This window comes from Bombus flavifrons, chromosome 6, assembly GCF_040668555.2.
Source record: "Bombus flavifrons isolate JBK064 chromosome 6, iyBomFlav1_principal, whole genome shotgun sequence".
NCBI classification, from domain to species: Eukaryota; Metazoa; Arthropoda; class Insecta; order Hymenoptera; family Apidae; genus Bombus; species Bombus flavifrons.
Window position 1 is genome coordinate 10,550,090 of NC_138447.1, and position 12,983 is coordinate 10,563,072.

Below are 12,983 nucleotides of genomic sequence, written 5' to 3' on the forward strand. Positions count from 1 at the left end.
ACGTTGTGAAAGTTGTATAGTCTAGTCGAACGTTGTACCTCGTACTTGACATCAAGGGGCAATATATCGATCAAAGTCAGTCGTCCATCGGCGAGAACGATCTTTTGGCAAAAGTTGGTAATGCTTGACAAGAGGACCTTCTTCCGCACGAAGCTGGGCACAATCAAATATTTGTCGATGTCGCAAGGGTGTAGCTTGCCAAACGAGAGTTTCTCCACGAAATCGTTCAATCTCTCTGACTTCACGAAAGTGTCAACACCGGTGACGATGAGATTCGGCAGGTCTTCTATTAGAGTTAAGATAGGTTTCACCCTTGAATTCTCGTAGAGGATCCGAAGCTTTTGCCAAATATCCCCGCCGGCCAGTAGCTCGATCGTAACGTCTAGAAGCTGATACTCTCGGGCCAATTTCGTCAGCGAATCTGTCGATCCGTTTAATTTCGTAGGATTTTCGTTTTTCGCAAATTTCATGTACCTCTCTATCCAGGCTTGACCAGCTTTGCCAATGACAGACCAGGTGTCGTTCGATAAATTCCTCCAGGTCGTCGCATTGAAAATTTTCGAGTTTATAACATAATCAGACTTTTGCTCTGCGTGAAAGCGTAACGCTGTATCCAACAGTTTGGTAACGGAGGCGCTTAAGTGTGTTGATTTTGACATGGTAGTTGTTTGACCGGTCACAAAAGACTGTTGAGCATTCATGGTATTAAAGGCAATAACAAAAACGATATGTTCAGTGTCATTTCTATGATTTGGCCCTACTTACGTAGTATTCTGCACTGGTGACACCTTTCAGTAATTGGTCGGGATCGAAAGAACATATTTCTTTTATGAATCGAGTTCTGTTCGGAGTGGACCAATAGTTCGAGTTAAACCGAAAACTGCACATGGTTTTCCTTACATCCTCGTACGACATGAAAACATTTGTCGGCGAATTTAGCGTACTAAGCGTAACCACTAAAGCGATCGTTTCTTCAGGATGATTGTCGAGGATCTTCAACAACTGACGTGCATCGCCATTTTCAACGAAATCCCAAATATTTAAATGGTTATTTTGTGTCTTGATATTTTTTATCGCGTTCGTGATATGATTCAAACCTTCGGCAACACCCTCTATAAAGATTCTGTAGTTGCTCCTTTCCAACTTCTAAAACGTCATATTAATCAGAAAAATATTAACGAACCTCTGAAAACTTGAATACTTAACGAAACAATTGATTCACCTTCTGGTTATTGGTCTCCGTATCATAAAATTCGAGAACATACTTGAACTTCTGAAGAGTAGTTGAAACATAAGACATGGAAAATGGCACCTCGATTTCTATCTTCTTCTCCTTCATATCCTTCATCAACCTCCAAACTTCAAACGCGAAATCGTATATGTCACCTATTACCGTGATCATAGAAGATCGATATCTGTTAACAGGTTGCGTCCATACATTAGCCTCGACCATGTACAAGTCAGTGTAAGCGTTGAAGTTATCAGGATCAAGGTCACAGGTGAAATTCTTCAAGGTTCTATATTCCTCGGGAGTAAAGCCAACAACAGAATCTGACCACCATTCGAATAATCGAGAACAAGTGATGTCAGTATCTGGTGAATTGAATATGCGATCACCGACATTTGAGTTCATCAATCCATTGACCAATGTGACCATAACGTACGGTAGCTTATTGTAATAAATCGAGATGGGTGATTTATCGTCGAATCCCAACAACGGAAATAAATTCAGTTTTATAGAATTTTCCGAAGGCTCTAACACTACAGCTGGAAACCAAGAACAAGTTTTAGTAACTTTGTGAAAACAAAAGATTCACAACAATTTTACAGACTATTTGCCACTCACCATTGCGCAGAATGTTAGTTGCGGTCTGTATCATTTTCTGAACAGAGTGTGAGACAAATTTTACTAAAACGAGAATGCGATTCTCGATGGAGATTGTCGGATTCCAGAGATTGCTAGCCGAAAGATTACTTTGAAAGGCCATCACTGTCTTGTCTAATTCGTAATCAACGTATTCAAGGGTGTTTCTAAATCATAAATACATAAAAAATATATTCTCCTGCGGGCTTCTTTGATACTAATCGGCAATAATGACTCTCACTTGGCATCGTTCTTCATATCCGGCCACCTCTTATCAAATATGCTTTTAACTTCCGGCACGAGAGACGTCCAATGCTCCCAGAAATGCGGTTGTTCCGCCAGGATAACCTGTGTGGCGTCGTTAACCAAATCATTGAGCTTCTTAGCCTGCCGGCGGAATGTTATGTAACCCAAGGTCCAATTGAAAGGCGGAGATTGAACAATTTTATCGTGCTGCAACTGACGTATATTTCGTTGAGTATCACCAAACGTTAAGTGAAAAGAATAAATTCTAAATAAATAACATACGATCTTCCTTGTCTTCGCGAACACGGGATGCTCGTTCCATTCCTGAATAAACAAAGCTGGATTACATGATATTCTCTCGATCTCTCTGATTATTTCGCGAGTGCCTTCTCTCATCTCCATGGCAGATCCGGCGCTCTCGTTTCGTACGCAAGGCCAATGTTCTTCTCGCGATTTGTAATCATCGAGAACGGATATCTGGCGAAAAAAACACGTATTTTCAAGAATTTTTAAACGAAATTTCGGTTCGAAATATAAAATGCTCGAATTATATAGCTTACAAGATGAATCGGTTTCATAGTTATGATGTCAACGACATCGAGGATCAAAGGAGATAAATTTCGTAGAATGGCGTTTAAAAGAATTTCCGTCTGCGGCATGTCCTGCAGCAGCTCGGAGAGCTTCGCTCTATACTCGTTCTTCTGAATTTGATCAACGATCTTCTCGATATACTCAAAGATCACCGAGGACGCCCAGGCAATCGCGTGCGTCTCCTTCCATACTCCTTTCGACGAGAAAAGAGAGCTCTCCATCAATTTGAAGAACTTGCAGATCAAACCTACGCTGCAGAAAGATGTAACGTGTCACCAAAGTAAATATCTGCCATTTAGAAAGGTAATGAAAAAGGAAAGAGAACATTATTTTTGTTGCTTGCGTACCTCATCTCGAAAACTTCTTTGGCGCCAATATCGATGCTCCAGGATATTTCAAAAGCCTTCCTCACCTTTTCTAATCTAGTCATGTCGTAATCTGGATCTTCTTGATGGACCAGAGTATCGATGTATCGATAAATCTCGATCGTTTCCATGTTAAAGTCTGTCCAATTAAACGGTTCTTTCATTGATTTGAAATGAATGGTATTGCTATAACGAACTTCGTCCATTTGGTCGATATTAGACATGTCAATTTCCAAGTCCATTTGTACGGATTTCGAGATATGACAAATCAACGCCTTCAGCACTGTCTCGTTCGAGTCTTTTGGAAAATTTAGTAAATCCGGCGGATCTGGATTCGTACAGTAGATATCGGTAAAATTGTCATATTCTAGAATTTGTAAAGCCTGTAAAATAGAAGAACAGTTCATTTTTCTGTAAACAAACTATGCTGATATAGCGTGTGTACTTTTGCGTGTGAATGGTAGGTCTCACTGTAACCGTTCTTCCGCAACATTTCCCCGCTACCGGAAGAAATGTCGATTTTATGAAAGAGTTACGCTATTGTTTACCAACCTTATCCTTATCCGTTACGGTCAAGTAGAACGATTCGACCAGCTCCATTTTCCTCTGCCTAAATTCATCGATCCAGCTTGTAGGATCCTTCTTCAAGTTATACAAAATTATCTTCGCGAGTATGTTCATCTTCTTCAGATCAGGCTCGATAATAATATAAGTCACGCTACGAGAGCCGACCATTTTCGCTATGCTCAAATGAATCGCCAGACTAAAGAGAAACAAAGTAAAAGTAGAGTAAATAATTTTTACAGGCTGTTCTCTTCTCGGGTGTAAGAGGTCGAAGAAATATCTAATGGCGCCACTCACAGATTCAATCTTCCTTGAGATCGAGTTTCTTCAAAAGCTTCATGCCATCTTTCGTCAAATTTGAATACGGACCAGTCAGGGTCTGGCCTTTTTGGCGATGTCAAGTACGATATCAACTCCTTTGTGTTGCCGACTAGCGAAGTTAGATTCGATTTCTCGACGCTGACCACCTTGCGCAATGCCATATTGAACACCGTGAATAAAGAGTCGCTCACCTAACAACGTCACCCCCGGATTATGAGAACACGTTTCGAGAATCGTCCACGTCAATACAAGCGAAACACAATGCTTACTATGCTTTCAAAGTTCCGAAACTCGAAACTTTCGTACACGTCCCAGATAAACTTCTTTCCGGCATCGCTGCACAGTAGTTCCTTGACGTGTCTAGCTTCGTTTTTGCCGTCTATGAAAAGCTCAAAAATTTCATTGAGAGTCCCCTCCTGACAAAAGAAGTCGTCGGGACTTGTGCGTTCAACTGCATCCACGAATTTCTGCAACATACGCAAGAATCGTTTCGTGCGTTCTACAAGCGTGGGAGGTTATACAAAAATAATTAAAACGTTTGCCAACCTCAACGAAGTCCAGTCTGGAGAATGATTTAACGAGTTTTCGATAAAAATTTGGATCGACGTTCGTTAGCAATTTTTGCACCGTGTCTTTGTGATTTATGGAAATATCGTAAATTCTGTACTGAACGTCCTCGTGAATAATGGCAGCATGGTGTAACATTCTGACGATCGTTTGCATGAAGGACAAAATGTAACTCAACGTGGCTAGGATGTTATCCGATAAAAAATCTCTGAGTCCGTCTAGAATTTCAGCTGGTCTATTAAAAAAAAACAAATCATTTTACAACACATACGTAGATACATTAAAAAAAAAATTACTGTGTAAGTAATGGAAAAATCTCACAGCTGAATGTCGTCCTGGTGGCCGTCCAAAATCTTTTGCATCAATTTCGCGCCATCGTGCAGAATGGCGATACTCAGATCTAGAATTTGAGTAAGATTGTCGGGATTTGCCATGTTTCCGTACACAAATCGTACTGTGCTGGACAAACGTTGCACTATCGCAAAAAGGCTGTCGGAGGAGTCGATAGTTTGATCCTCCACCATCCGTTTCACTAGATCCAGTAACTTTTGCAATCTCAAGAACGTCCGACGGACGGTCATCCAATCACGCTCCATCGAGAACACCGGATCCAAAACTTGCAGCGATTTATTCACGCTGCGATTAGATTCGAGAATATATTTCTTTTACTTCCTATTTATTTATTTTGTGATCTTTTCTCGTTCGAAAAAGATTCATTTGAAATAAAAATTCGACCGAAGCTACTCACAAAGTTAGGTCAATTTCTTTGAATGTGACGTTCTTGAACACCATTATCATCTTTGGTATCCATTGACGTAACTTTAGGTACTGCGGAACGAACTTCTTCGTGGTTTGAAGGTCCAGAATCGTTTCGACCGCTTTCCTTAAGTCGTCGAAAAAATCATAATCGCGAAACTTGGCCATTACACGATCTATCATTTCCAGCAAACCGGAGAAATCAAGGTGCTTGGACAGACTCTCGAGCATGTTGGGTATCATCGCCGAATCGATGTCACAGAGAATCTTGGAAATTTCTAAGTAGTCCTGCTCGTTAGGTAGAATCAGGTACTTCTTCAAAATTTCCGGAGAACAAATCGCGCCGTCGATATTAGACGAACCGAACGCCTCGATAAGCTGAAAATCGGTCCAATAAAAGTTAAAAACAATTCCATCGGGATGAATTGATCGATGAGTTCAGTTTGTCTGGCTTAATAATACAATACTGACGTATAGTAACTTTATGGACGAGTTAAACAGTTCGTCGATCAATCCGCTTCGCGCGTACGGCATCTGAACCCTAAGAAGATTCTTGATTTCCTCGTGGTTGTTGAATAGATCGCCCAATCGAATACCACGATCTAGTTTGACAAATTCAATACTCGATGCAAATTCCTGAATACCCACGATAGTAAATGAGGTGTTGAGCAACTCGTGCATACGTACCGAACAGCGCCTTGATTTCTGGTCTAGTGAGTATCTGCGCCATTGATTTTAGAAGCTGGATGCTGTTCGGTAACGTGCTGATAGCGGAAAGAATCGTTTCGTTGCCGAGCATCGGCTGCAATTCTACCACTAACGGACCTAGGCTGTTGTAAAAATAAATCTTCTTTACATGCTTCTATCGAAATGATATAAGTGAACGGACTTAAGAATCATTTGATGCCGCTTCGACTTTCGCTATTTTACTTTAACGATTCACAGAGATATTTAAATCAATGTTTAAAATAGTATCGAGTCGTTAGACGTTATAAACGGTTAAAATGATTAAAAAGAGAAAATGTTTAGGAAAGAAAATTCTGCAACTTGCTGAACTAACGTGGCATTTTTGTAAGAAGGAACTTCTTCGTATTCCGATAGAGGATCGCAGGGATTTCCCACGCTGCAAATGAAACTTTGAACGAATGGCAGCAACCCATCCTGCGGCATAGACCTCGCAGGAAATTGGCAAGTTGGATAATACTTCGGATCTACATTGTCGCGAATCGTGTATAGGATCATGAACACGACCACAGGCCATACGAATACCAGAGCCAATATACCCTATAAACATTGAAGTTTGTGCATGTATTTTACATATCGTTTCGCTGCTTGTAACTTCGAGAAAATCTCAAATTATATAATTTTATAATTATAATTACCGGTTGACGTTTTCGGACGATGTAATTCTTCCACAAGAGAAGTCCAATTTGGTCGACCCTCATGGCGAGAGCAGTTTAGATCTGCAAAATGAATTGTCAAAATACTTTACTGTTTATCAATGCTTTCAATTCTTCGGAATATTTTGTCCCTCGAATGACTCCGGTTTTTATCTTCTCCGCTGCGGAGTCTTACACAGCCACACATCGAAGTATTTGTAGCTCTATTATCTATACACTTGCACGAGTGTTTCGTTCCGGGAATTCGACGCTACTCGCTTTGTTCACCTAACAAGAAAACCGAGATTCGTCAAACAGCTCTTTCGGTTACGTAGTTGACTTTCGTGGAGATTTCGAAAATGTCGGTAGAGAAGGATCGATGGTTGGATACATTGGAAAAGCGAGTCGCGATCCATAAATCAAGATTGAACAGGCGAAACCGATCGCTGATATATCGCGTAGGGCAGAACAAATATTTGAAGAGCGTAACAAGCGCGTCTGTCGATACATCGACAACCGGAAATGCGCTTCACTCTGTCGCGTGCTGCTCCGGGATCCATTGCGGAGAAACGGAACAATGAACCGTGCGGATTGCTTTTCGTACGAAAAACGAAGTCGATCATTCGTACGTGTCGTATCAACGTATGGATATCATAGTTCCACCTTTATTCCTAGCCGAAATAACCAATTGAAAGTGAACAAGCTTGGAGCGTTTGATATATTCTAATTTCCAGTGAATAAATTATGGCTGAATATTAAATGAGAATTTAATGCGTGTCGCTTGGAAACGCACGAAATAATCTCCAGCTTTGACATCGAAGCTTCTAAATTTGATTTGAACCCGTTATTATCATTAATATGTACGTGCCAGCGTGTTCTCGTTTGTACGCTGTTCATTTTGTAGGTACATAATAGGTGCATGGTATCGGAATATGTAAAATGTAAAAAGAGCGGCTAATTTATTTGTCAATTTTCTCTTAATTTCACCGTATTTTGTTCAAAGCGTCGTTTCAATTACGAAATTAATGTATGGATCGACCAGCGCGCTACTTTATCGTAAATTGATATGAAATTAAAATGCTAGACGAAGGTCGTTAACTATTTATAACTACTGTTAGATCTTGACATAGTGGAAAGACATCGAAGATTACAGATTTATCCTATGCAATGTAGTTAAATAACATTTCAGGAAATCATCGATTTACGATAGACAAAAACCGATTAATGACAATCGAAAATAAATATTTTAAATGGTATGTTGGCAATTACGATGGTTGACCTCCAAATTGAGTAGCATAGTCACACATGCACATGCACACGAATTCTCCAGCTCTTCCGCACACTCATCATTATTCCAGTTCAAGATTACAAAGATGCGAAGTAATTATTGATTTGGAAGTACGTACCATCTTCACTCTGTCATTTGTATAATCGCTGGCATTCGCGGATGCATTTACGAAAATTGTCGGGAGCTTCTCGAATGTCATAACAATGGGAAAGATAAGAAGAAAAAAAAATTCTTTCGCGTGAAATTGTAAAACAATTAATGTCTAATGCATGACACTGAAGCAAAATCAAAGTACTTGTGTGTCCGTGAAAGCGTAATAAAAATGTAAATATAAATAACAATCCTCCGATAAGTAGAATACAAATTTTCATGATGTAATCCAATGCAGCTGCGCGTAACTATAAATTTACATTCTGCTGCTTCACTTGATGCTCGTTGTTTGTTAAATCAGTGATTATAAAGAAACTTGTTTGAAGGGGAAACATTCCGGTCGGTGGATGGTTTCATTCATTAGCACGTCACAGATTGTGTGCACTTTCACTGCGTTTGTAAATTATATCTCTCAGCTACGTTGCACAAGCGAAACGCGTGATAGATCATGTAGGCTCTGGAGAATATTTTTTACAGTATTGATTAGAATATTGATGAAGTTCTAGTTTGATCTCTTCCTTCGAGAGGTAACAATAATAGCAAAGAGGATAACGTATTTGCAGAAGATTGAAGTGACACCTGACGTAAGAAAGGAAGACCAAACTTGGACAAAGAAATCGCAATTTACCTTCTTCGATATTAGATAATCGATAAAACAATCTCCGATAAAACAAAGGCATTGTTTCAGTAAGATTCAATAAGATTCAGTAGGATTAATGAAGAGAAAAAAATTCAAGGAATGTTTGAAGGAGAATCTAAAGATACGTTGATTAATGAACGTAATTCTATCATAATCGTTTCCTTAACCTCTTCCGTTTCAGACACCTGACAACCTAGAATTTACTTCACACTGTAATTTAAAGTTCTAAATAGTAGAGTATTGCTAGCAAAATCGATTCTTTATTATCAAGATGTTCTCGATCATTAAGGATCACGAGTTGCACGGTTCAAAGTCGACGAGCCGACGCGGAACGATCGAAAAAACAATGATTAACACTTTTCACGATACGTCAAAATCCTTGCGTGCTAATTTTCAAAAGTCCATACATAGTAATACCACACGTACAAGTAACAGAAGGAAATCTTTTGAATACGAAACGCGTTTAACAACTTTATGAGAGATACTTGCTTCGTTTAAGATAATTTAAATGGGAACGTGGTGGATCATGAAGCGTTGAAGGCATGTTTTGATCAATGATCGATAACAAAAGGCAATAGGAAGAAACAGCAGCATCGTTTTTCTCAGAAGCCTAAACAGATTGCAGCGGAGCGTAGCTGGTCGAACAAGTTTCCCGATGTCATAACAGCGCGTAGACCTTGCCAATGGGAAAAGAAGAATAAAGGAATCTCGGAAGGGAACGACACTGTATTACTTACATTCCTCAACGTGTACACCGCAACGAGAACAACAAGTTGAAAGCTTGTTTTACATTGATAGACGGACGAGCCGAATCGAAAAACTGATTGGTTGAATTTGCATAGCGCTCTTCGAGCATAGCTCTCGAAAATTCTGACCGTATGCGAACCGAAAGATATTTGCTGAAAGGGCAACAACGATCGAGTTACGAACAGGAAGCCAGATATATCGGAATATGAAGCGTTTGCGCAGAACAAAAAGAAGGAGAGACATTCAACAAAGAGAAAACGCTGTCGACGCCATCAAAACAAACCGCTTTGACGCGAACCTCAGGCCCGATCGTTTTGAATTTCAATCCAACGTTTTACATTTCATGCTGGCACATAATTTCTGAAGCGTTCCGAGACGGAGGCAACCAGGGCCCCCGAAGATCCAGGGAAACATGAATCGGTAAACAACGCGGTTCTCCTTGCGTAATAATGCAATCACGCTGTAGTACTTACGTTTACTTGCTCGGTAATTTCCTCTGAATCGCGCAGTTCGATATATTAACCTTCGTTGCTTGATCGTCGAACAAAGCACAAGCCCGAGGCTTCAATATCATTCGAGCCTCATCGATCTGACAGTTTTCAAATTCGTGAAAACGCAGTCGCCAATACCGCGTGTTGTCAACACGTCGTCGTCGGACGCGGGAAGAAGGAAAAACACGGAAGAACGTTGCACCGATCGTTGGTCTTACAATTACCTCGATTGAAACGAGCAACTTCGTGATGTCGAGCGTCGATCGCGCCAAGAACTGATCGTTATTGCGTCCAAGCGACGATATGCGATACAGTTCAGTAGCGGACGAAGCGTTCCTTTGCGCAAATTTTTGGCAAATGTTACGTTTAAACGGACAACCGCTATCTCCTCCACGAGGCGCGTTCGAACGAAAACACCAGTTGAAAGGGAACTCGCCCCGACCTGTTCCGTCGGTTCACGATCTTCCTTGCTCTTACTGTTCGTCTCGCAAAAGAGAAACACACCGGCTCGCGTTTATGCACACTTGGACGACGGTCGGGGGCCGACTGTTGCCACCACCGTGATCCACAACCACGTGGACCTTAGCAATGCCTCAACATCCGCTCGTGAATATGTATTTATAGGTTCGTATACAACAACATAGTTGTACGCGAATGTTTCTTGCCTAAATGATTCCCGTGGACCTGATACCCTTCAACTTTATCTCTTCCTTTTCCTTTCTTTCTGTTTCTTTTTTTTTCTATCCTTTCTTTCGCGATTTCGGCTCCGATCTTTCAACGAAATAAAAGCAATCGTTCTCGCTATGGTATTCAGAGACACGGGATAAACCATAGACGCCTGAGGTGTGATTTGTTTTTTACCTAGAGCGCCCTATGGTTCCCTTTCCTTCCTTCCCTTATTTTATCCTATTCGTTGCATCGCTCTTGAAAAAGGTAATCGAATTCCTCTGGGAGAATCAGTGGAGCGGTACTGTTTACTCAGATTTGTTTCCTGAGAAAATGAAAGAGGAGAAAGGGATAGTAAGCCGTGTGGAAAATCTCGTACAGCTATTGATATTCATTTGTTCATCGGACGTTCAGAAAATAGGATTTACATATATGTACGTATATTTTAAAAAGAACAAGACGTTGAGACAAGGATTCGCCACAGGAGTTCTTGTATAGTGATTCAGGAACTCTTTGGTAGAAATCGAAATATGTTGTATATATAAATATCTTGATACAAAAGGTATAATGTATAATACATAACGATACATAATATATAGTGATTCAAACTCATACACGATTAACATGGCGATCTAAAGTGTATTGAAATTCGGACGATTAAAAATTCCAACAATTTTATAAATAATCCTTAACTTTATTTTCAGCGTTATATCGTCGAACTATTGTCCACCCATTTATTTTATTGCGCGGATCATTGACATTCGAGCTTGTTAAAATTGAATAACCTCGCGTAATCAATGGATTTTAACGTTGCAATTTAAAACAACAATTTTGTATTATTAATCCTATCGCAGATCCTATCGATCGTACAATTCGTTAATTCCAGTGAATTGTCATCTAGTGAATTGTTACCAATGCTTAAATTTATTTACTTGCGCAGAAGGAGCGTCAAAGCGACTTTTAACGACCGGATTTGTTTAGCAAATAGACGCATGCGGAATTTAAGACGAATAGGTCGATCGACTGACCTCTTGTTGTATTGAAACGTTCAACTGAGACCAATCATACGCAGTTGCCTATCATTTCCATTATCGAAACTCATCTTCTCATCGGTCAAACGATTGCTTCGGTTATTAATTAATATTAATTAATGGTATCTAGACGGAGGAAAATAAATGAACGCCAAAATTGTAAAATGATGAAATTAATTATCGTTCGAAAGAAGGAAAGTATCAGACTAAAATTTATACATTATCGTCAGACAGAATAAACACTTTGCGTTGCGCGATACATCAAACCACGTATTTCGCCGATTAACTACGTCACGGCTTAGTTACATAATACTAATTTCCAGAATATACTTAAAATGATCGGTTTGCAATTCTTCATAGAAATTTTAGAAATTTTCAATCTTTGAGAATTTGATTAATTTTTTTCGCAGTAAATGAATAAAAGTTGTTCTCCTCGCATTATATATTTTTTTATACACACCATTAACCATAAGCATTGGAGTATCTTCTAATCGTTATATTTATTGAAAAATCTTAACAAATTTTACTGTATTTAAAACTGTACATTATATGGCACGTATGATGCGAATAAAATGACAGATTTTTACTAAAATAACTGGCGAGTAAAACCAGTAAAAATTTCAATTTGTACCAAATACATATTAATAGATCTAGTAACATACTAGTAAATAATATCTTAATACTTATGGTCGGTACCTTCATGGTGGCTTCTTTGATTCAAGTTTTATGCGTTATAACCAATCATGGAAGTAAGATCTTAAGAATACACTAACGTACACCTAATCGCGATCCTTCCTACATTCTCAATGGCGAATTTCTCATCATTTTCTCTTTCACTTTCATCACAATGTACCTAAGGTCTACCAGTGTTTCGTTAACAATTGCCATTAACATCGTATAAATCAACATCTATCGTGACGAATATACGAAAAAAGAACCTCTCTTCGTTACAAATATCGGTGAAAAACTGTGTGAACCAGTTCCAGACAGCGTTTCAAAGAATTTCTTCGTTCGACAGGAGCAGATGGATCGAGGATTTTCGTGTGGGGACTTCGCCAAGAAGTTGATACGATCTTCTTCGTAGAACGATTTAAGCGATCGTTCGTTTATCGCATTTTCTGAAGCGGTATATAACAAGAAAAATATTGATCGACGGGGAAATATTCGATCGAAGCGAATCGAAGGTTGTCCAGGCAGGAACTAAATAGATTCGAGAAGACTTTGAGTGTGTAATTGAAAGTGTTTTTGCCGCGGGATGGTTCAGGTATGTAGAGGTGACTTTAAGGGAGATAGACATCACAGAAGAAAGAAAAACGA

General features: G+C 39.5%; 1 protein-coding gene across 3 annotated transcripts in view; it reads right to left on the reverse strand.

Moving 5' to 3' along the window:
• Nucleotides 1-10,559, reverse strand: part of ldd (lipid droplet defective) — a 29,436-nt gene extending 18,877 nt beyond the window's left edge. For 2 of the 3 annotated variants that reach the window (XM_069115629.1, XM_069115627.1), the window contains exons 1-19: nt 9,952-10,559; nt 6,657-6,737; nt 6,335-6,558; nt 5,962-6,104; nt 5,746-5,876; nt 5,267-5,652; nt 4,840-5,154; nt 4,498-4,753; nt 4,221-4,418; nt 3,928-4,142; nt 3,619-3,829; nt 3,049-3,449; nt 2,671-2,953; nt 2,393-2,587; nt 2,106-2,323; nt 1,847-2,031; nt 1,223-1,767; nt 766-1,146; nt 39-686 (exon numbers count right to left, since the gene is read on the reverse strand). In XM_069115629.1, coding sequence (XP_068971730.1) covers nt 39-686; nt 766-1,146; nt 1,223-1,767; nt 1,847-2,031; nt 2,106-2,323; nt 2,393-2,587; nt 2,671-2,953; nt 3,049-3,449; nt 3,619-3,829; nt 3,928-4,142; nt 4,221-4,418; nt 4,498-4,753; nt 4,840-5,154; nt 5,267-5,652; nt 5,746-5,876; nt 5,962-6,104; nt 6,335-6,558; nt 6,657-6,719 — 4,998 coding nt within the window. In that variant the 5' untranslated portion in view covers nt 6,720-6,737; nt 9,952-10,559. Of the gene's footprint in view, nt 1-38; nt 687-765; nt 1,147-1,222; nt 1,768-1,846; nt 2,032-2,105; nt 2,324-2,392; nt 2,588-2,670; nt 2,954-3,048; nt 3,450-3,618; nt 3,830-3,927; nt 4,143-4,220; nt 4,419-4,497; nt 4,754-4,839; nt 5,155-5,266; nt 5,653-5,745; nt 5,877-5,961; nt 6,105-6,334; nt 6,559-6,656; nt 6,738-8,059; nt 8,176-9,951 lie in introns of those variants that run through there. The other variant, XM_069115628.1, reaches the window with a different exon arrangement.
• Nucleotides 10,560-12,983: the final 2,424 nt, after the last annotated feature.